Source organism: Mustelus asterias, unplaced genomic scaffold (assembly GCF_964213995.1).
Source record: "Mustelus asterias unplaced genomic scaffold, sMusAst1.hap1.1 HAP1_SCAFFOLD_1342, whole genome shotgun sequence".
NCBI lineage: Eukaryota > Metazoa > Chordata > Chondrichthyes > Carcharhiniformes > Triakidae > Mustelus > Mustelus asterias.
Window position 1 is genome coordinate 21,247 of NW_027591287.1, and position 23,754 is coordinate 45,000.

The 23,754-nt window shown below is 58.2% G+C and overlaps 1 protein-coding gene across 5 annotated transcripts in view; it reads right to left on the bottom strand.

Annotated features, from left to right (window-relative positions):
* Positions 1-23,754, bottom strand: part of LOC144488160 (calpain-1 catalytic subunit-like) — a 63,590-nt gene that overhangs the window by 18,946 nt on the left and 20,890 nt on the right. For all 5 annotated transcript variants that reach the window (XM_078206186.1, XM_078206185.1, XM_078206184.1 and 2 more), the window contains exons 4-8: positions 13,809-13,927; positions 13,562-13,695; positions 11,518-11,686; positions 9,632-9,715; positions 8,843-8,928 (exon numbers count right to left, since the gene is read on the bottom strand). In XM_078206186.1, coding sequence (XP_078062312.1) covers positions 8,843-8,928; positions 9,632-9,715; positions 11,518-11,686; positions 13,562-13,695; positions 13,809-13,927 — 592 coding nt within the window. The remainder of the gene's footprint in view (positions 1-8,842; positions 8,929-9,631; positions 9,716-11,517; positions 11,687-13,561; positions 13,696-13,808; positions 13,928-23,754) is intronic.

The following is a 23,754-nucleotide window of genomic DNA, read 5'->3' on the forward strand; positions in this document are numbered from 1 at the left end:
GAGTGCCGCATTGTGGGAGGGTCAGTGCTGAGGGAGTGCCGCACTGTGGGAGGGTCAGCGCTGAGGGAGTGCCGCACTGTCAGAGAGTCAGTGCTGAGGGAGCGCCGCACTGTCTAAGGGTCAGTGCTGAGATGAATCAGGGCTGCATCAAGCCCTGTGCCAGGTTGTGGGAGAAGGTTAATATCGAAGGCATTTGCTGTTTAATTCAGTGGTTCTCCAATGGGCCACCAGGTGGGGGCAACGTGCCTTGTTCAAAACCCTTCGGAACACATTCTGAGGTTGCCAACTCCCCCAGGACGGGCCTGGTGACTCTGGGAATTGGGGAGAGGGCGGGGAGTGTTGTGTGGGTGCACGGGGAGTGTTGTGTGGGTGTGCGGGGAGTGTTGTGTGGGTGTGCGGGGAGTGCAGTGTGGGTGTACGGGGAGTGTTGTGTGGGTGTACGGGGAGTGTTGTGTGGGTGTGCGGGGAGTGTTGTGTGGGTGTACGGGGAGTGTTGTGTGGGTGTACGGGGAGTGTTGTGTGGGTGTGCGGGTAGTGTTGTGTGGGTGTACGGGGAGTGTTGTGTGGGTGTGCGGGTAGTGTTGTGTGGGTGTACGGGGAGAGCTGTGTGGGTGTACGGGGAGTGCTGTGTGGGTGTACGGGGAGTGTTGTGTGGGTGTACGGGGAGAGCTGTGTGGGTGTACGGGGAGTGCTGTGTGGGTGTACGGGGAGTGTTGTGTGGGTGTGCGGGTAGTGTTGTGTGGGTGTGCGGGGAGTGTTGTGTGGGTGTACGGGGAGTGTTGTGTGGGTGTACGGGGAGTGTTGTGTGGGTGTGCGGGGAGTGTTGTGTGGGTGTGCGGGGAGTGTTGTGTGGGTGTACGGGGAGTGTTGTGTGGGTGTACGGGGAGTGTTGTGTGGGTGTGCGGGGAGTGTTGTGTGGGTGTACGGGGAGAGCTGTGTGCGTGTGCGGGGAGTGCTGTGTGGGTGTGCGGGGAGTGTTGTGTGGGTGTGCGGGGAGTGTTGTGTGGGTGTACGGGGAGTGTTGTGTGGGTGTACGGGGAGAGCTGTGTGCGTGTGCGGGGAGAGCTGTGTGGGTGTGCGGGGAGAGCTGTGTGGGTGTGCGGAGAGTGTTGTGTGGGTGTGCGGGGAGTGTTGTGTGGGTGTGCGGGGAGTGCTGTGTGGGTGTGCGGGGAGTGCTCTGTGGGTGTACGGGGAGTGTTGTGTGGGTGTGCGGGGAGAGTTGTGTGGGTGTGCGGGGAGTGTTGTGTGGGTGTGCGGGGAGTGCTGTGTGGGTGTGCGGGGAGTGCTGTGTGGGTGTGCGGGGAGTGCTGTGTGGGTGTGCGGGGAGTGCTGTGTGGGTGTGCGGGGAGTGTTGTGTGGGTGTGCGGGGAGTGCTGTGTGGGTGCGGGGGGTGTTGTGTGGGTGTCCGGGAGTGTTGTGTGGGTGTACGGGGAGTGGTGTGTGGGTGTACGGGGAGTGCTGTGTGGGTGTGCGGGGAGAGCTGTGTGGGTGTATGGGGAGTGTTGTGTGGGTGTGCGGGGAGTGTTGTGTGGGTGTACGGGGAGTGCTGTGTGGGTGTGCGGGGAGAGCTGTGTGGGTGTGCGGGGAGTGTTGTGTGGGTGTGCGGGGAGTGCTGTGTGGGTGTACGGGGAGTGCTGTGTGGGTGTGCGGGGAGAGCTGTGTGGGTGTGCGGGGAGTGTTGTGTGGGTGTGAGGGGAGTGCTGTGTGGGTGTACGGGGAGTGTTGTGTGGGTGTACGGGAATGCTCTGTGGGTGTACGGGGAGTGCTGTGGGTGTACGGGAATGCTCTGTGGGTGTACGGGGAGTGCTGTGTGGGTGTACGGGGAGTGTTGTGTGGGTGTGCAGGGAGTGCTGTGTGGGTGTGCGGGGAGTGCTGTGTGGGTGTGCGGGGAGTGCTGTGTGGGTGTGCGGTGAGAGCTGTGTGGGTGTGCTGGGAGTGTTGTGTGGGTGTGCGGGGAGTGCTGTGTGGGTGTGCGGGGAGTGCTGTGTGGGTGTGCGGGGAGTGCTGTGTGGGTGTGCGGGGAGTGCTGTGTGGGTGTGCGGTGAGAGCTGTGTGGGTGTGCGGGGAGTGCTATGTGGGCGTACGGGGAGTTCTGTGTGGGTGCACGGGGAGTGCTGTGTGGGTGTACGGGGAGTGTTGTGTGGGTGTGCGGGGAGAGCTGTGTGGGTGTACGGGGAGTGCAGTGTGGGTGTGCGGGGAGTGTTGTGTGGGTGCACTGGGAGTGCTGTGTGGGTGTGCGGGGAGTGTTGTGTGGGTGTACGGGGAGAGTTGTGTGGGTGTACGGGGAGTGTTGTGTGGGTGTGCGGGGAGTGTTGTGTGGGTGCACGGGGAGAATTATGTGGGTGTGCGGGGAGAGCTGTGTGGGTGTGCGGGGAGAGTTGTACGGGTGTACGGGGAGAGCTGTGTGGGTGTACGGGGAGTGTTGTGTGGGTGCACTGGGAGTGCTGTGTGGGTGTGCGGGGAGTGTTGTGTGGGTGTGCGGGGAGAGTTGTACGGGTGTACGGGGAGAGCTGTGTGGGTGTGCGGGGAGAGTTGTACGGGTGTACGGGGAGAGCTGTGTGGGTGTACGGGGAGTGCTGTGTGGGTGTGCGGGGAGTGTTGTGTGGGTGTACGGGGAGTGCTGTGTGGGTGCAGCAGGGGGGGTTGTGTGGGTGTACGGGGAGTGTTCTGTGGGTGCACGGGGAGAGCTGTGTGGGTGTGCGGGGAGAGCTGTGTGGGTGTACGGGGAGAGCTGTGTGGGTGTACGGGGAGTGTTGTGTGGGTGTACGGGGAGTGTTGTGTGGGTGTACGGGGAGTGTTGTGTGGGTGTACGGGGAGTGTTGTGTGGGTGTACGGGGAGTGTTGTGTGGGTGTGCGGGGAGAGCTGTGTGGGTGTACGGGAAGAGCTGTGTGGGTGTGTGGGGAGAGCTGTGTGGGTGTACGGGGAGTGCTGTGTGGGTGTGCGGGGAGTGTTGTGTGGGTGTACGGGGAGTGTTGTGTGGGTGTACGGGGAGTGCTCTGTGGGTGTACGGGGAGTGTTGTGTGGGTGTACGGGGAGTGTTGTGTGGGTGTACGGGGAGTGTTGTGTGGGTGTACGGGGAGTGTTGTGTGGGTGTACGGGGAGTGCTGTGTGGGTGTACGGGGAGTGCTCTGTGGGTGTGCGGGGAGAGCTGTGTGGGTGTACGGGGAGTGTTGTGTGGGTGTACGGCGAGTGTTGTGTGGGTGTACGGGGAGTGCTCTGTGGGTGTGCGGGGAGTGCTGTGTGGGTGTACGGGGAGAGCTGTGTGGGTGTACGGGGAGTGTTGTGTGGGTGTACGGGGAGTGTTGTGTGGGTGTGCGGGGAGTGTTGTGTGGGTGTACGGGGAGTGTTGTGTGGGTGTACGGGGAGTGTTGTGTGGGTGTACGGGGAGTGCTGTGTGGGTGTGTGGGGAGAGCTGTGTGGGTGTACGGGGAGTGCTGTGTGGGTGTGCGGGGTTTGCTGTGTGGGGTTGTTGTGTGGGTGTGCGGGGATTGCTGTGTGGGTGTGCGGGGATTGTTGTGTGGGGTTGTTGTGTGGGTGTACGGGGAGTGTTGTGTGGGTGTACGGGGAGTGCTGTGTGGGGTTGTTGTGTGGGTGTGCGGGGATTGTTGTGTGGGGTTGTTGTGTGGGGTTGTTGTGTGGGTGTATGGGGAGTGTTGTGTGGGTGTACGGGGAGTATTGTGTGGGTGTACGGGGAGAGTTGTGTGGGTGTGCGGGGATTGCTGTGTGGGGTTGTTGTGTGGGTGTGCGGGGAGAGCTGTATGGGTGTACGGGGAGTGCTGTGTGGGTGTACGGGGAGTGCTGTGTGGGGTTGTTGTGTGGGTGTGCGGGGATTGTTGTGTGGGGTTGTTGTGTGGGTGTATGGGGAGTGTTGTGTGGGTGTACGGGGAGTATTGTGTGGGTGTACGGGGAGAGTTGTGTGGGTGTGCGGGGATTGCTGTGTGGGGTTGTTGTGTGGGTGTGCGGGGAGAGCTGTATGGGTGTACGGGGAGTGCTGTGTGGGTGTACGGGGAGTGCTGTGTGGATGTACGGGGAGTGTTGTGTGGGTGTACGGGGAGTGCTGTGTGGGTGTACGGGGAGTGTTGTGTGGGTGTACGGGGAGTGCTGTGTGGGTGTACGGGGAGTGTTGTGTGGGTGTGCGGGGAAGTTGGGTGTTGTGTTCACACTGACTCCACCCCGACAGACAATGGCCGCAGTGACCACCCCCTCATTGCGGTCAGTCTGTTAAAGGCGGGTCGCTCCCTCCCTGGGCTCGGGCACTCTCTGGTAAATGAGGGGGTATTCGGCCAGAGGCCGGGGACCGCGGAGTGGGGGACATTGGGGCCCTCCCCTGCCGCACTGTCCGGGGCTGTTTATAACACTTCCCTGACTCGGCAGCTTGCCGCAGCCTGTGGAGTTTACCTCGGGGAGGGAAGGGATTTGAACTGAAAGCAGATCGCTGGCTTCATGTCCACACCTGTCACATTGCGCACCCAGCTGCTGTTCCGCATCCCTCCAGCTGCCCGGGGCTAAACTCGGCAATTCCACCACCCACCCAAACCTCTCCACTCCCTCCCTCTGCCTCCCTCCCTCCCTCTCTCCGCCTCCCTCCCTCTCTCCCTCTGCCTCCCTCTCTCCCTCTGCCTCCCTCCATCTCCCTCTCCCTCTCCCTCCCTCCCTCAGCCTCCCTCCCTCTCTCTCTCCCTCTGCCTCCCTCCCTCTCTCTCCCTCCCTCTCTCCCTCTGCCTCCCTCCCTCCCTCTCTCCCTCTGCCTCCCTCCCTCCCTCTCTCCCTCTGCCTCCCTCCCTCTCTCCCTCCCTCCATCTCCCTCTCCCTCTTCCTCCCTCCCTCTCTCCCTCAGCCTCCCTCCCTCTCTCTCCCTCTGCCTCCCTCCCTCTCTCTCCCTCCCTCTCTCCCTCTGCCTCCCTCCCTCCCTCTCTCCCTCTGCCTCCCTCCCTCTCTCTCCCTCCGCCTCCCTCTCTTCCTCTGCCTCCCTCCCTCTCTCTCCCTCCCTCTCTCCCTCAAGGCACTGTTAAACCCAACCCCTGTGATTGGGGGTTGTCTGTGGCGCGTGAGGCATTGACATGGCTCAGGCTGGCTTGGTGTTTGGAATCATTTGATGACAGTACTTGGCAAACACCCTTATTCCTTCAAGGATGTGATATAATTAACACAGCCGCTCCTGGGTTGGACGGGTAAACTCTAGACACTGCCACTGACACCCACAACAAAAATTCAACCGCATACCAAAGCTCGGAGAGGATGGGCGAGGCCTGGGCGAGAGGATTGTGCACAGTTCTGGGCCCCGAGTCCATGCAGAGGAAGATGCACTCATTTCTTTTAGATAAATTCTTTCACAGGGTGTGGGTATCGCTGGCCAGGCTCGGTACCTACCCCCCATCCCTAATTACCCCCCCCCCTTGAGAAGATGGTGGGTGAGCCGCCAGCTTGAACCCACTGCAGTCCCTGTGTGTGGTGTAGGTACACCCACCGTGCTGTTAGGGAGGGAGTTCCAGGATTTTGATTGGACATCAGTCAGTCCCCGTGTGTGTGGTGTAGGTACACCCACAGTGCTGTTAGGGAGGGACTTCCAGGATTGTGATTGGACATCAGTCAGTCCCCGTGTGTGGTGTAGGTACACCCACAGTGCTGTTAGGGAGGGAGTTCCAGGATTGTGATTGGACATCAGTCAGTCCCTGTGTGTGGTGTAGGTACACCCACCGTGCTGTTAGGGAGGGAGTTCCAGGATTGTGATTGGACATCAGTCAGTCCCCGTGTGTGTGGTGCAGGTACACCCACAGTGCTGTTAGGGAGGGAGTTCCAGGATTTTGATCCCAGCCACAGTGAAGGAACGGCCGATATATTTCCAAGTCGGGATGGTGAGTGGCTCGAAGGGGGGAACTTGCAGGTGGGGGTGTTCCCCATGTGTCTGCTGCACCCCCCCTTGTCCTTCTAGGTGGTAGAGGTGGCGGGTTTGGAAGGTGCTGTCGAAGGAGCCTTGGCGAGTCGCTGCAGTGCATCTTGTAGATGGTACACACTGCTGCCACTGTGCGTCGGTGGGGGAGGGAGTGAGTGTTTGTGGTTAGCGTGTCGATCGAGTGGGGCTGCTTTGTCCTGGATGGTGTCGAGCTTCTCGAGTGTTGTTGGGAGCCGCACCCATCCAGGCAAGTGGGGAGTGTTCCATCACACTCCTGACTTGTGTCCTTGTAGATGGTGGACAGGCTTTGGGGGGAGTCAGGAGGTGAGTTACTCTCCGCAGGATTCCCAGTGGACAGGCTTTGGGAGGGAGTCAGGAGGTGAGTTACTCTTTGCAGGATTCCCAGTGGACAGGCTTTGGGAGGGAGTCAGGAGGTGAGTTACTCTCCGCAGGATTCCCAGTGGACAGACTTTGAGGGGGGGAGTCAGGAGGTGAGTTACTCTCCGCAGGATTCCCAGCCTCTGCCCTGCTCTGGTAGCCACAGTATTTATATGGTTGGGTCCAGTTCAGTTCCTGGTCAGTGGGAACCCCCCAGGATGTTGATAGTTGGTACAAATAATATTGGAAATGAGGGGTTAAGGGGCGAGATTAGAGACTGATTCTCTGTGGAACAGGGAAGGTTGAGGAGGAGATTGACTCAAGGTGCCCACAACCAGGAAGGGTTTGAAGAGAGTGAATAAGGAGAAAGTGTCGCCGTGTGACAGGAGGGTGGGGAACCACAGGATGTGGAGTCGGGAAAAGAACCAGAGTGCGGGGAGATGAGGGGAATGTTCGTTTTATTTACAGTGGGATTTTACGGTCTGGTTCGTCCTGGGAGCTTCAGATCCCGACGTCAACAGACCTTTCCGTGGCCCGGCCCTCGCCCGCTCCGGCGAGGGGGACGATAGAACTCCGGCCCGCGAGTTGTTGCGATCTGCCTGAAAGGGCAACGGACGGAAGCAGATTCTTTGGGAAGTTTCCAGAAGCCGGGGCGGGGGGGGGCGGAATTGAAGATTCAATATTCACATGGTTACAGAGGAAGTGAAGTGGGGACAAACCGGACGGCTGTTCCCAAATGGCCACTGCAGGCTTGATGGGCTGAATGGACTCCTTTACGTGCTCCGTCATTCAATGGGAGTAAAGATAGGGAAACGGTGATCCGTGCCGCACTGTCCGGGTGACTACTCAGCATGCGGGACTCCCCTGTATCAATCCCCAAACTAATCCCACTGCCTCGCTCTCCCCCATAGCCCTGTATCAATCCCCAAACTAATCCCACTGCCTCGCTCTCTCCCCATAGCCCTGTATCAATCCCCAAACTAATCCCACTGCCCCGCTCACTCCCCATCGCCCTGTATCAATCCCCAAACTCATCCCACTGCCCCACTCTCTCCCCATAGCCCTGTATCAATCCCCAAACTAATCCCATTGCCTCGCTCTCTCCCCATAGCCCTGTATCAATCCCCAAACTAATCCCACTGCCCCACTCTCTCCCCATAGCCCTGTATCAATCCCCAAACTAATCCCACTGCCCCGCACTCTCCCCATAGCCCTGTATCAATCCCCAAACTAATCCCACTGCCCCGCACTCTCCCCATAGCCCTGTATAAATCCCCAAATTAATCCCACTGCCCCACTCTCTCCCCATAGCCCTGTATCAATCCCCAAACTAATCCCACTGCCCTGCTCTCTCCCCATAGCCCTGTATCAATCCCCAAACTAATCCCACTGTCCCACTCTCTCCCCATAGCCCTGTATCAATCCCCAAACTAATCCCACTGCCCCACTCACTCCCCATAGCCCTGTATCAACCCCCAAACTAATCCCACTGCCCCGTGCTCTCCCCATAGCCCTGTATCAATCCCCAAACTACCCCCACTGCCCCGCTCTCTCCCCATAGCCCTGTATCAATCCCCAAACTAATCCCACTGCCCCGCACTCTCCCCATAGCCCTGTATCAATCCCCAAACTAATCCCACTGTCCCACTCTCTCCCCATAGCCCTGTATCAATCCCAAACTAATCCCACTGCCCCGCCCTCTCCCCATAGCCCTGTATCAATCCCCAAACTAACCCCACTGCCCCGCTCTCTCCCCATAGCCCTGTATCAATCCCCAAACTAATCCCACTGTCCCACTCTCTCCCCATAGCCCTGTATCAATCCCCAAACTAATCCCACTGCCCCCGCTCTCTCCCCATAGCCCTGTATCAATCCCCAAACTAATCCCACTGTCCCACTCTCTCCCCATAGCCCTGTATCAATCCCCAAACTAATCCCACTGCCTCGCTCTCCCCCTTAGCCCTGTATCAATCCCCAAACTAATCCCACTGCCCCGCTCTTTCCCCATAGCCCTGTATCAACCCCCAAACTAATCCCACTGCCCCGTGCTCTCCCCATAGCCCTGTATCAATCCCCAAACTACCCCCACTGCCCCGCTCTCTCCCCATAGCCCTGTATCAATCCCCAAACTAATCCCACTGCCCCGCACTCTCCCCATAGCCCTGTATCAATCCCCAAACTAATCCCACTGCCCCGCACTCTCCCCATAGCCCTGTATCAATCCCCAAACTACTCCCACTGTCCCGCTCTTTCCCCATAGCCCTGTATCAATCCCCAAACTAATCCCACTGCCCCGCTCTCTCCCCATAGCCCTGTATCAATCCCCAAGCTAATCCCACTGCCCCACTCACTCCCCATAGCCCTGTATCAATCCCCAAACTAACCCCACTAATCCCCGGGGGATTCAGACTGATCACTGAGGGGAAATGGATCTCAGGATCCTGTCTCCTCCAAGGCCCTGGAGGTTTACCCCCTGATCCCACGCCAGTCAGCCGGGCACGCTTGGCGGAGAAGGGCATTCCTTCCAGGAGATTGGGCGCACGGGGAGGTCCGCGGACAATCCCACCTACCTGTCACTCCAGGCTCCGGTCCATTCCACCTCTCCCCATGGGTTTCTCAGTCGCACCAGTTTGACCAAACCTCCACGACACGGGACCTGGGACAGAGCAGAGAGCACAGTCCATTACTCAGCAACAGAGAGCACAGTCGCTCTCTAATAGAGAGTGGGTGAGAGAGGGAGAGAGCGTCTGCGGGTGCCGTGTCTGCGGGCACCGTGTCTGCGGGCGCCGTGTCTGCGGGCGCCGTGTCTGCGGGCGCCGTGTCTGCGGGCGCCGTGTCTGCGGGCGCCGTGTCTGCGGGCGCCGTGTCTGCGGGCCCCGTGTCTGCGGGCCCCGTGTCTGCGGGCCCCGTGTCTGCGGGCCCCGTGTCTGCGGGCCCCGTGTCTGCGGGCCCCGTGTCTGCGGGCGCCGTGTCTGCGGGCGCCGTGTCTGCGGGCGCCGTGTCTGCGGGCGCCGTGTCTGCGGGCGCGTGTCTGCGGGCGCCGTGTCTGCGGGCGCCGTGTCTGCGGGCGCCATGTCTGCGGGCGCCGTGTCTGCGGGCCCCGTGTCTGCGGGCGCCGTGTCTGCGGGCGCCGTGTCTGCGGGCGCCGTGTCTGCGGGCGCCGTGTCTGCGGGCGCGTGTCTGCGGGCGCCGTGTCTGCGGGCGCCGTGTCTGCGGGCGCCATGTCTGCGGGCGCCGTGTCTGCGGGCGCCGTGTCTGCGGGCCCCGTGCCTGCGGGTGCCAGGTCTGCGGGCGCGGCATCTGCGAGCGGTGTGTGATTACAAGCCCCATGTGTTGAGGACCGGTTGTTGCAGACTGACCTCCTTGACCCCGGTCAGAGAGTAAGCGTGACCTTTGACCAGCTTCTTAAAGGTTACGGCCTCCATGTCGAACGCACTGGTTATCTGAGGAAACAAAATGGAGGCAGAGTCTTCAGGAGCCTCATTTAACACCAGTTACAGACCCCAGCGACGGGGAGCGGCAGAGAGGTGGGGGAATTAGAATCCAAACACCTCCCTGTACGGGTCCCAAACCGCCCCCCCCCCCCCCCCGCCCCCCCCCCCCCCCCCCCCCCCACCCTGCAATGACCCAGTCGACAGAGAAAGCGAGACACTCACGAGAACGTAGAGTAACCCTCAAGCACCGGGAGCTGGAAGGACCCATGGGGCATTAGCCAGGAACCGTGGGTCAAAGGGCAACTAGGCGCGAACCCCAGGGGAGTCACTGACTGAGAGCAGGAGCGGAAAACCTGCCCGCCATCACTCCTGCAGGCTCCGTGGGTGGCACGGTGGTTAGCACTGCTGCCTCACAGCGCCAGGGACCCGGGTTCGATTCCCGGCTTGGGTCACTGTCTGTGTGGAGTCTGCACGTTCTCCCCGTGTCTGCGTGGGTTTCCTCCGGGTGCTCCGGTTTCCTCCCACAGTCCAACGATGTGCAGGTTAGGGGGATCGGCCGTGCTAAATTGACCCTAGTGTCAGGGAGATTAGCCAGGTGAATATGTGGGGTTACGGGGATAGGGCCTGGGTGGGATTGTGGTCGGGGCAGACTCGATGGGCCTTCGGCCTCCTCCTGCACTGTCGGGATTCTATAATTTCCTGCCCAGCCCTAGTTGCCCTCAGAAGGTGTAGGTTAGTGGTCCGATGTCAGGGAGGGTCTGTCGCCGGGGTAACTTCAGAGACCCAATGAGGCCGGAGGGAGATTGGGAGTCACCATGCAAGTCCAGTCCGGGTAGCCCTCCCCAGAGAGGCCTGGCTGGGTTTATAACGATAGCTTCGGAACGGGAGGAGGCCATTCAGCCCATCGACCCTGCTCCACCATCCACAATCATGGCTGATCGGACATTTCAATGCCTTTTACCCACCCGATCCCGGTAACCCTCTTGTGAATCAGGAACCTATCAATCTCTACCTCGAACACACTCAGCGACTGAGCTTCCCCCCTGGGGGCAGAGAATTCCAACCATTCACCACCCTCTGGGTGAAGAAATTTCTCCCTATCTCGGTCCTAATTAGCTTCCCCCTTATTTTGAAATTGTGCCCCCTGGTTCTCGACTCCCCACCTTACCCACATCTTACCCACATCTCCCCCTGCCTATTCCATTCAGTATCTTGTAGCGTTCAGTGAGATCTCCTCTTGTTCTGTGAAGCTTCAAGAGAATACAAGTCCTGTTTCTCCCAATCTCTCTTCGTAAAGACAGTCCCGCCATCCCCGGGAACGAGTCTGGTGAACTTTTGCCGCACTCACTCTGTGGTAATAATGTCCTTTCTGAGGTAAGGGGACCAAAACTGCCCGCAGCAGTCCAGATGTGATCTAACCAAGCTTCTATACAACTGAAGCCACACCTCACGACTCCCGCACTCAAACCCTCACGCGATAAAGACTAACATTCCATTAGCCTCCCTCACAGCTTGCTGCAGCTATACGTAGGTCTTCAGTGATTTATAGATAAAGACACCCAGGTCTCTTTGTACATTATGAGTGCAACGGTGGTTGGCACTGCTGCCTCACAGCGCCAGGGACCCGGGTTCGATTCCTGCCTTGGGTCACCGTCCGCGCGGAGTCTGCACATTCTCCCCGTGTCTGCGTGGGTTTCCTCCGGGTGCTCCGGTTTCCCAACCCCTCCGATATTCCCAACTTCTCCGATATTCCCGAGGCTTGGGACATTCCCGACTCCAGCCCAAGTAAGCATAGCAGACGCGGCACTTACATCTATGGAGCATCCCATGAGGGAGCCACGTTCCAGGGCTTTCTGGATAATCCGGTAAAGGTCCGCCGGTGATTTGCCGAGGTCATACATTTCAGTCACCCCTCCCGTGAAGTCTTCAAAGCCTTCCGACGTGCTTCCGCCGGACAGCGCTTCATAGCAACCACTTAACCTGGGAGAGCGGGGGGGACACAGAGAGAGAGAGAGCGGGGGGACAGAGAGAGAGAGAGCGGGGGACAGAGAGAGAGAGCGGGGACACACACAGAGAGAGAGAGCGGGGGGACACAGAGAGAGAGAGCGGGGGGACAGAGAGAGAGAGAGCGGGGGGACAGAGAGAGAGAGAGCGGGGGACAGAGAGAGAGAGCGGGGACACACAGAGAGAGAGAGAGCGGGGGGACACAGAGAGAGAGAGCGGGGGACAGAGAGAGGAGGTGAGAGAGTGGGAGGTCAGAGAGGAGGAGAGAGAAAGAGAGAGAGAGAGAGAGGGGACAGAGAGAGAGAGAGGGAGTGTGGGACACAGAGAGAGAGAACGGGAATGACAGAAGGAGTGAGGGGGTGACAGAAGGAGGAAGGGAGACAGGAGCAGAAAAAGAGATGGAGCGAGAGATGGACAGAGTGAGCAACAGCGATGGACGGAGAACAGGGGGGGAAGTGCAGGGAGATAACAGAGATAGGGAGATGACAGATCAGAGTGAAGCAGTGTGATAAACGGACGGGGGCAGAGCAGATAAAGTTTGAAATGATTATCGGGTGAGATGGAGGATGCAGGACGATATTGATACTGAATAAAAGGTCTGGTTCTCGGAATTTGAGATAAGTGTTTGGCAGCGAGAGCAGTTTCTGGGTCTGGAGTCAATGAGGAGGAGGGAGGGGCTTGTTAATATTCACAGCGAGGGGACGGTTCAGACTGGCCCGACTTCTCTCTGCATCTGGAGGCTCTTTAGAGGCTACATTTTAGCCTCTCCGCCTCACCTGCGCGGTTCAGCAGATTCCAGACGCCTGTCTGGAATGAAGTTACTGTGAAAATCCCCCTAGTCGCCACACTCCTGTTCTGGGTTACACTGAGGGAGAATTTAGCACCCTAACCCCCGCACATCTTTCGGACTGTGGGAGGAAACCGGAGCACCCGGAGGAAACCCACGCAGACACGGGGGGAGAATGTGCAAACTCCACACAGACGGTCACCCAAGCCGGGAATCGAACCCGGGTCCCTGGCGCTGTGAGGGCAGCAGTGCTAACCCACTGCACCACCGTGAGTTTGGATTCCAGATTTTTATGGATGGAATTTAAATTGTACCCATCTGCTGTGGTGGGATTCGAACGCAGGACCTCAGGACTCTGGATTACTAGCGCAGAGGAATTTCACAGTAACTTCATTGCAGTGTTAATGTACGCCTTACTTGTGACACTAATAAATAAACTTTAACAGTGACAGTGGGCCTTGCTAAAAAATTGCCCCTTAGTGTCCTGAGATGCGTAGGTTAGAGGGATTAGCGGGTAAATATGTAGGGATGTGGGGGTAGGGCCTGGGTGGGATTGTGATCGGTGCAGACTCGATGGGCCAAATGGCCTCTTTCTGTACTGTAGCGTTTCTATTCTATGATTTCTGATACCAGCACAGTCCTGTCTCCCTTTATGGACAGTAAGTAGTCTCACAACACCAGGTTAAGGTCCAACAGGTCGCACGAGCTTTCGGAGCGTTGCCCCTTCATTATGGTGAGTGAGGGTGGCAGTGACAATACCACGACGCCTTTACGCAACGGGGAGTGGCGGGGGGGCGTTAGGATTTGCAAGGCACTGGCCGATGGGGCCAGATTCAACAGCAGCCTTCGAATAAAGAAGTGCCGAAAATCTTCGGGGACGTTGGGAGGACGCTGAGAGACCGACTGGTTTGCGGTGACGACGGGAAGGGCTGGGGAGATGAATTGAACTCAGTTACGCCGCTCCCCCACCCCCGAGTCTGCTCGCCCCCTGTCTAGACTCGCACAGGGAGGGTGGAGGGAGGGAACTGTCACCGAGCGAGCGAGCGGCCTGCGACTGGGCTCACTTGGCATAGGCTTTCTCCAACAGCGCGCTCCAGAACTCGTTGCGCGCGGCGGAATGCACAAAGACCAGCTTGCCATCTTTTACCGGGAGCTGATCGTCAATGACCACGTCCACCCATTCGCCAAACTGCCAGAACTGCGAGGAGAGAGAGAGAGAGATGACGATGATACTCAAGATCTTCCCCCTCCCGTCCACCGCCCCCCCGCCCCACCTTCCCCCTCCCCAGCTCCCCTGCCCTCCCGGTATACCTGGAAATGGAATATTCCGCAGTACTGGTGCTGGAAACTCTGTCCGTGCGGCACCACCCGATGCAAGATTCTCTCATTCAGCGTCAAGGAGGCAATGGCAGCCAAGAGCCAGCAGTCACCTGCAAGGGCACAGCAACACCGGTCAGGGAGGGCCAGCAGGAGAGCGATGGGCCGAAGGGTCTGCCTGTTGAGGGGGTGGGGGAAAGAGAGGCGGGAGGGGCAGGAGGCCAACTGGGCTCTTTTAAGGTCAGGAGCATCGGCAAGTGGACCTGGAAATTTTTTGGACGGAGTCGGGGGGGGGGGAACAGGGAGAAACTCTCCCCACGCGTCAACGGGTCGGTAACGGGTTCGAAGGGGTCAGATCGAAGGGGTAAACACGGGAGGGAGTGGAAAATGTTATAAAGCGGAGGTTACAGAGATAGGGAGGGTTGTAGGGGCTGGAGGAGGTTACAGAGATAGGGAGGGGGTGTAGGGGCTGGAGGAGGTTACAGAGATAGGGAGGGGGTGTCGGGGCTGGAGGAGGTTACAGAGATAGGGTGGGTGGTCGGGGCTGGAGGAGGTTACAGAGATAGGGAAGGGGTGTAGGGGCTGGAGGGGGTTCCAGAGATAGGGAGGGGTGTAGGGGCTGGAGGAGGTTACAGAGATAGGGAGGGGATGTAGGGGCTGGAGGAGGTTAGAGATAGGGAGGGTGGTAGGGGCTGGAGGAGGTTACAGAGATAGGGAAGGGGTGTAGGGGCTGGAGGGGGTTACAGAGATAGGGTGGGGTGTCGGGGCTGGAGGAGGTTACAGAGATAGGGAGGGGTGTAGGGGCTGGAGGAGGTTACAGAGATAGGGAGGGGGTGTAGGGGGCTGGAGCAGGTTACAGAGATAGGGAGGGGGTGTAGGGGCTGGAGGAGGTTACAGAGATAGGGGGTGGTATGGGCTGGAGGAGGTTACAGAGATAGGGAGGGTTGTAGGGGCTGGAGGAGGTTACAGAGATAGGGAGGGGTGTAGGGGCTGGAGGAGGTTACAGAGATAGGGAGGGGTGTAGGGGCTGGAGGGGGTTACAGAGATAGGGAGGGGTGTAGGGGCTGGAGGGGGTTACAGAGATAGGGAGGGGTGTAGGGACTGGAGGAGGTTACAGAGATAGGGAGGAGTGTAGGGGCTGGGGGAGGTTACAGAGATAGGGAGGGGTGTAGGGGCTGGAGGGGGTTACAGAGATAGGGAGGGGTGTAGGGGCTGGAGGGGGTTACAGAGATAGGGAGGGGTGTAGGGACTGGAGGAGGTTACAGAGATAGGGAGGGGTGTAGGGGCTGGAGGAGGTTACAGAGATAGGGAGGGGTGTAGGGGCTGGAGGGGGTTACAGAGATAGGGAGGGGTGCAGAGGCTGGAGGAGGTTACAGAGATAGGGAGGGGTGTAGGGGCTGGAGGGGGTTACAGAGATAGGGAGGGGTGTAGGGGCTGGAGGGGGTTACAGAGATAGGGAGGGGTGTAGGGGCTGGAGGAGGTTACAGAGATAGGGAGGGGTGTAGGGGTTGGAGGAGATTACAGAGATAGAGAGGGGGTTGTCGGGCCTGGAGGGGATTGCAGAGATAGGGAGGGGCCCCAATCCAGCCAGGCCTAGTTCCCTGGGGGACAGAGATCCAATCCCTGGCTCCCAGGCCTGGTTCACTGGGTGGGGGGAGGGAGAGGGGGGTGGAAACTTAAATAAATCCTCGGAGGCAGAAGCCCCTTCACCCAAATCCCTTTATTTACAAGCCCGACAACAGCATACAGAGTGCTTTCAGTTCGCTGTCTACAGTTGGAGTCATGATGTGGAGATGTCGGCGTTGGACTGGGGTAAACACAGTAAGAGTTCTTACTACAGCTGGAGTCCCAGAGGAACTGACACGCCTGGTTAAATACAAAGCAAGAAGCTCCCTGATTGGCCCAGCAATTTGGCCCTTAATCAGGGAGCTCCGAATCTCACAGACACACCTCAATTGCCTGATTAAAGTCGTTACAGATACAGACATCTAGGCCCCTGGCTCCCAGGCCTGATTCACTGCGGGGACAGGGACCCAGCCCCTGGCTCCCAGGCCTGGTTCACTGCGGGGACAGGGACCCAGCCCCTGGCTCCCAGGCCTGGTTCCCTGCGGGTTCAGAGACCCAGTCCCCGGCTCCCAGGCCTGATTCACTGCGGGTTCAGAGACCCAGCCCCTGGCTCCCAGGCCTGGTTCTCTAGCGGGGTTGGACAGAGACCCAGTCCCCGGCTCCCAGGCCTGGTTCACTGCGGGTTCAGAGACCCAGTCCCTGGCTCCCAGGCCTGGTTCTCTAGCGGGGTTGGACAGAGACCCAGTCCCTGGCTCCCAGGCCTGATTCACTGCGGGTTCAGAGACCCAGTCCCTGGCTCCCAGGCCTGATTCACTGCGGGTTCAGAGACCCAGTCCCTGGCTCCCAGGCCTGATTCACTGCGGGTTCAGAGATCCAGTCCCTGGCTCCCAGGCCTGATTCACTGCGGGTTCAGAGATCCAGTCCCTGGCTCCCAGGCCTGGTTCACTGCGGGTTCAGAGATCCAGTCCCTGGCTCCCAGGCCTGATTCACTGCGGGTTCAGAGACCCAGTCCCTGGCTCCCAGGCCTGATTCACTGCGGGTTCAGAGATCCAGTCCCTGGCTCCCAGGCCTGATTCACTGCGGGTTCAGAGATCCAGTCCCTGGCTCCCAGGCCTGGTTCACTGCGGGTTCAGAGACCCAGTCCCTGGCTCCCAGGCCTGGTTCACTGCGGGTTCAGAGACCCAGTCCCTGGCTCCCAGGCCTGGTTCTCTAGCGGGGTTGGACAGAGACCCAGTCCCTGGCTCCCAGGCCTGGTTCCCTGGGGGGGACAGAGGTCCAGTCCCTGGCTCCCAGGCCTGGTTCCCTGGGGGGGACAGAGATCCAGTCCCTGGCTCCCAGGCCTGGTTCCCTGGGGGGGACAGAGATCCAGTTCCTGGCTCCCAGGCCTGGTTCCCTGGGGGGGGACAGAGATCCAGTCCCTGGCTCCCAGGCCTGGTTCCCTGGGGCTGGGACAAAGGTCCAGTGGCCATTTCTCTCAGGGTTACAGTGCAGAAGCTACAGATGGAAGCTGCCCTGTGAGGCATGGGCCAGCCCCCACATGCCCAGGCTGGGCCTAGCTCGGAGGGAGGAGCCCAGTTTATCACAGGCCAACAGCTGGGGCTCTTGTCAGTAAGAGGGAGGCCCCGAGAGGAGATTATCCCAGCCCCGGACTGAGGCTCACACACTCTCTCTCTCACATTCACACACACACTCTCTCTCTCACATTCACACACACACTCCTCTCTCTCTCTCTCACACACACTCCCCTCTCTCTCACACACACACTCCTCTCTCTCACATTCACACACACACTCCTCTCTCTCTCTCTCACACACACTCCCCTCTCTCTCACACACACACTCCTCTCTCTCACATTCACACACACACACTCCTTCTCTCCCTCTCACACAGACACACTCCTCTCCCTCTCACACACACACACACACTCCTCTCTCACACACACACACACTCCTCTCTCACACATACACACTCCTCTCTCTCTCTCACACACACACTCCTTCTCTCTCACACACACACACTCCTTCTCTCTCACACACACACTCTCTCTCTCTCACGGGGGAGTCGGGAGAGAATGTGGGACTCGCTCCCACGGGGAGTGGGGGAGAATGTGGGACTCACTCTCACGGGGAGTGGGGGAGAATGTGGGACTCGCTCCCACGGGGAATTGGGGAGAATGTGGAACTCACTCCCACGGGCAGTGGGGGAGAATGTGGAACTCACTCCCACGGGGAGTGGGGGAGAATGTGGGACTCGCTCCCACGGGGAATTGGGGAGAATGTGGAACTCACTCCCACGGGGAGTGGGGGAGAATGTGGAACTCACTCCCACGGGGAGTGGGGGAGAATGTGGGACTCGCTCCCACGGGGAGTGGGGGAGAATGTGGGACTCACTCCCACGGGGAGTGGGGGAGAATGTGGGACTCGCTCTCATGGGGAGTGGGGGAGAATGTGGGACTCGCTCCCACGGGGGAGTGTGGGAGAATGTGGGACTCGCTCCCACGGGGAGTGGGGGAGAATGTGGGACTCGCTCCCACGGGGAGTGGGGGAGAATGTGGAACTCACTCCCACGGGGAGTGGGGGAGAATGTGGGACTCACTCCCACGGGGAGTGGGGGGGAATGTGGGACTCGCTCCCACGGGGAGTGGGGGGGAATGTGGGACTCGCTCCCACGGGGAGTGGGGGGAGAGTGTGGGACTCACTCTCACGGGGGAGTGGGGGAGAATGTGGGACTCGCTCCCACGGGGAGAATGTGGGACTCACTCCCACGGGGGAGTCGGAGAGAATGTGGGACTCGCTCCCACGGGGAGTGGGGGAGAATGTGGGACTCGCTCCCACGGGGGAGTGGGGGAGAATGCGGGACTCACTCCCACGGGGAGTGGGGGAGAATGTGGGACTCGCTCCCACGGGGAGTGGGGGAGAATGTGGGACTCGCTCCCACGGGGAATTGGGGAGAATGTGGAACTCACTCCCACGGGGAGTGGGGGAGAATGTGGGACTCGCTCCCACGGGGAGTGGGGAGAATGTGGAACTCACTCCCACGGGGAGTGGGGGAGAATGTGGGACTCACTCCCACGGGGAGTGGGGAGAATGTGGAACTCACTCCCACGGGGAGTGGGGGAGAATGTGGGACTCGCTCCCACGGGGAGTGGGGGAGAATGTGGGACTCGCTCCCACGGGGAGTGGGGGAGAATGTGGGACTCGCTCCCACGGGGGAGTGGGGGAGAATGTGGGACTCACTCCCACGGGGAGTGGGGGAGAATGTGGGACTCGCTCCCACGGGGAGTGGGGGAGAATGTGGGACTCGCTCCCACGGGGAATTGGGGAGAATGTGGAACTCGCTCCCACGGGGAGTGGGGGAGAATGTGGGACTCGCTCCCACGGGGAGTGGGGAGAATGTGGAACTCACTCCCACGGGGAGTGGGGGAGAATGTGGGACTCGCTCCCACGGGGAGTGGGGGAGAATGTGGGACTCGCTCCCACGGGGAGTGGGGGAGAATGTGGGACTCGCTCCCACGGGGAGTGGGGGAGAATGTGGGACTCGCTCCCACGGGGAGTGGGGGAGAATGTGGGACTCACTCCCATGGTGGGAGTGGGGGAGAATGTGGGACTCACTCCCACGGGGAGTGGGGGAGAATGTGGGACTCACTCCCACGGGGAGTGGGGGAGAATGTGGGACTCACTCCCACGGGGAGTGGGGAAGAATGTGGGACTCACTCCCACGGGGAGTGGGGGAGAATGTGGGACTCACTCCCACGGGGAGTGGGGGAGAATGTGGAACTCACTCCCACGGGGAGTGGGGGAGAATGTGGGACTCGCTCCCACGGGGAGTGGGGGAGAATGTGGGACTCGCTCCCACGGGGAGTGGGGGAGAATGTGGGACTCGCTCCCACGGGGAGTGGGCGAGGTGAATAGTGTCGATGCATTTAAGAGCGGAGGGGGGAGATGGATAAACAGACGAGGGAGAATGGAACAGAAGAAGCATTTCAAGATTTAGACAATGTGGGAAGTGCCTTGAGGAGCTCAAAAATGTCAGCGATGGGTTTGATTAGCCAGAGGACCTGTAGATCCAAGACCATCCAATCTAGAATTATAAAGCAGTAACGGTGACCATGACAATTGTCATCGACTGTCGTAAAAACCCATCTGGTTCACTAATGTCCCTGTTCGGAAAGGAAATCTGCCGTCTTTACCCGGTCTGGCCTCCATGTGACTCCGGAGGCCCCCCCTCCCACACACACACAGCAATATGGTCGCCTCTGAACTCTCCCCCTCTGAACTGGGCCGAGCGAGACATTCAGTTGTCATCGACAACATGAGGGTTCCTCAATAAAGCTGTCACACCTTTAAAGAGCCTTAGTTAGGCCGCACTTGGAATATAGTGTTCAATTCTGGTCGCCACTCTACCAGAAGGATGTGGGAGCTTTGGAGAGGGTACAGGAAAGATTTACCAGGATGTTGCCTGGTATGGAGGGCATTAGCTATGAGGAGAGGTTGGAGAAACTTGGTTTGTTCTCACTGGAGCGACGGAGGTTGAGGGGGTGACCTGATAGAAATCTACAAGATTATGAGGGGCATGGACAGAGTGGAAAGTCCGAAGCTTTTTCCCAGGGTGGAAGAGTCAATTACTAGGGGGCACAGGTTTAAGGTGCGAGGGGCAAGGTTTAAAGGAGATGTACGAGGCAGATTTTTAAACAGAGGGTGGTGGGTGCCTGGAACTCGCTGCCGGGGGAGGGAGTGGAAGCGGATACGGTCGTGACTTTTAAGGGGCATCTTGACAAATACATGAATAGGATGGGAATAGAGGGATATGGTCCCCGGAAGGGTAGGGGGTTTTAGTTCAGTCGGGGCAGCATGGTCGGTGCAGGCTTGGAGGGCCGAAGGGCCTGTTCCTGTGCTGGAGTTTTCTTTGATCTTTTTGTTCTAAAATTAGTCTTAGCGACAGCCACACTCTGTGAATAAATTAAATAAAACACAGTAACCAGCGGAGAGGTCTAACAAGACAAACTACCTATCCTGGGAGTGTTTGATGGGGACAGTGTAGAGGGAGCTTTACTCTGTATCTAACCCCGTGCTGTACCTGTCCTGGGAGTGTTTGATGGGGACAGTGCAGAGGGAGCTTTACTCTGTATCTAACCCCGTGCTGTACCTGTCCTGGGTGTGTTTGATGGGGACAGTGTAGAGGGAGCTTTACTCTGTATCTAACCCCGTGCTGTACCTGTCCTGGGAGTGTTTGATGGGGAAGAGTGTAGAGGGAGCTTTACTCTGTATCTAACCCCGTGCTGTACCTGTCCTGGGAGTGTTTGATGGGGAAGAGTGTAGAGGGAGCTTTACTCTGTATCTAACCCCGTGCTGTACCTGTCCTGGGAGTGTTTGATGGGGGACATGTCGAGGGAGCTTTACTCTGTATCTAACCCCGTGCTGTACCTGTCCTGGGAGTGTTTGATGGGGACAGTGCAGAGGGAGCTTTACTCTGTATCTAACCCCGTGCTGTACCTGTCCTGGGAGTGTTTGATGGGGAAGAGTGTAGAGGGAGCTTTACTCTGTATCTAACCCCGTGCTGTACCTGTCCTGGGAGTGTTTGATGGGGGACAGTGTAGAGGGAGCTTTACTCTGTATCTAACCCCGTGCTGTACCTGACCTGGGAGTGTTTGATGGGGGAACAGTGTAGAGGGAGCTTTACTCTGTATCTAACCCCGTGCTGTACCTGTCCTGGGAGTGTTTGATGGGGGAACAGTGTAGAGGGAGCTTTACTCTGTATCTAACCCCGTGCTGTACCTGTCCTGGGAGTGTTTGATGGGGGACAGTGTAGAGGGAGCTTTACTCTGTATCTAACCCCGTGCTGTACCTGTCCTGGGTGTGTTTGATGGGGACAGTGTAGAGGGAGCTTTACTCTGTATCTAACCCCGTGCTGTACCTGTCCTGGGAGTGTTTGATGGGGAAGAGTGTAGAGGGAGCTTTACTCTGTATCTAACCCTGTGCTGTACCTGTCCTGGGAGTGTTTGATGGGGAAGAGTGTAGAGGGAGCTTTACTCTGTATCTAACCCCGTGCTGTACCTGTCCTGGGAGTGTTTGATGGGGGACATGTCGAGGGAGCTTTACTCTGTATCTAACCCCGTGCTGTACCTGTCCTGGGAGTGTTTGATGGGGACAGTGCAGAGGGAGCTTTACTCTGTATCTAACCCCGTGCTGTACCTGTCCTGGGAGTGTTTGATGGGGAAGAGTGTAGAGGGAGCTTTACTCTGTATCTAACCCCGTGCTGTACCTGTCCTGGGAGTGTTTGATGGGGGACAGTGTAGAGGGAGCTTTACTCTGTATCTAACCCCGTGCTGTACCTGACCTGGGAGTGTTTGATGGGGGAACAGTGTAGAGGGAGCTTTACTCTGTATCTAACCCCGTGCTGTACCTGTCCTGGGAGTGTTTGATGGGGGAACAGTGTAGAGGGAGCTTTACTCTGTATCTAACCCCGTGCTGTACCTGTCCTGGGAGTGTTTGATGGGGGACAGTGTAGAGGGAGCTTTACTCTGTATCTAACCCCGTGCTGTACCTGTCCTGGGAGTGTTTGATGGGGACAGTGTAGAGGGAGCTTTACTCTGTATCTAACCCCGTGCTGTACCTATCCTGGGAGTGTTTGATGGGGGACAGTGCAGAGGGAGCTTTACTCTGTATCTAACCCCGTGCTGTACCTGTCCTGGGTGTGTATGATGGGGAAGAGTGTAGAGGGAGCTTTACTCTGTATCTAACCCCGTGCTGTACCTGTCCTGGGAGTGTTTGATGGGGGACAGTGTAGAGGGAGCTTTACTCTGTATCTAACCCCGTGCTGTACCTGTCCTGGGAGTGTTTGATGGGAGACAGTGTAGAGGGACCTTTACTCTGTATCTAACCCCATGCTGTCCCTGTCCTAGGAGTGTTTGATGGGGGACAGTGTAGAGGGAGCTTTACTCTGTATCTAACCCCGTGCTGTACCTGTCCTGGGAGTGTTTGATGGGGGACAGTGTAGAGGGAGCTTTACTCTGTATCTAACCCCGTGCTGTACCTATCCTGGGAGTGTTTGATGGGGGACAGTGTAGAGGGAGCTTTACTCTGTATCTAACCCCGTGCTGTACCTATCCTGGGAGTGTTTGATGGGGGACAGTGTAGAGGGAGCTTTACTCTGTATCTAACCCCGTGCTGTACCTGTCCTGGGAGTGTTTGATGGGAGACAGTGTAGAGGGAGCTTTACTCTGTATCTAACCCCATGCTGTCCCTGTCCTAGGAGTGTTTGATGGGGGACAGTGTAGAGGGAGCTTTACTCTGTATCGAACCCCGTGCTGTACCTGTCCTGGGAGTGTTTGATGGTGGACAGTGTAGAGGGAGCTTTACTCTGTATCTAACCCCGTGCTGTACCTATCCTGGGAGTGTTTGATGGGGGACAGTGTAGAGGGAGCTTTACTCTGTATCTAACCCCGTGCTGTACCTATCCTGGGAGTGTTTGATGGGGGACAGTGTAGAGGGAGCTTTACTCTGTATCTAACCCCGTGCTGTACCTGTCCTGGGAGTGTTTGATGGGGGACAGTGTAGAGGGAGCTTTACTCTGTATCTAACCCCGTGCTGTATCTATCCTGGGAGTGTTTGATGGGGAAACTGTAGAGGGAGCTTTACTCTGTATCTAACCCCGTGCTGTACCTGTCCTGGGAGTGTTTAATGGGGACAGTGTCGAGGGAGCTTTACTCTGTATCTAACCCCGTGCTGTACCTGTCCTGGGGGTGTTTGATGGGGACAGTGTAGAGGGAGCTTTACTCTGTATCTAACCCCGTGCTGTACCTGTCCTGGGAGTGTTTGATGGGGACAATGTAGAGGGAGCTTTACTCTGTATCTAATCCCGTGCTGTACCTGTCCTGGGAGTGTTTGATGGGGACAGTGTAGAGGGAGCTTAACTCTGTATCTAACCATCTGCTGTACCTGTCCTGGGAGTGTTTGATGGGGGACAGTGTAGAGGGAGCTTTACTCTGTATCTAACCCCGTGCTGTACCTGTCCTGGGAGTGTTTGATGGGGACAGTGTAGAGGGAGCTTTACTCTGTATCTAACCCCGTGCTGTACCTGTCCTGGGAGTGTTTGATGGGGACAGTGTAGAGGGAGCTTTACTCTGTATCTAACCCCATGCTGTACCTGTCCTGGGAGTGTTTGATGGGGACAGTGTAGAGGGAGCTTTACTCTGTATCTTACCCCGTGCTGTACCTGTCCTGGGAGTGTTTGATGGGGGACAGTGTAGCGGGAGCTTTACTCTGTATCTAACCCCGTGCTGTACCTGTCCTGGGAGTGTTTGATGGGGGCAGTGCGGAGGGAGCTTTACTCTGTATCTAACCCCGTGCTGTACCTGTCCTGGGAGTGTTTGATG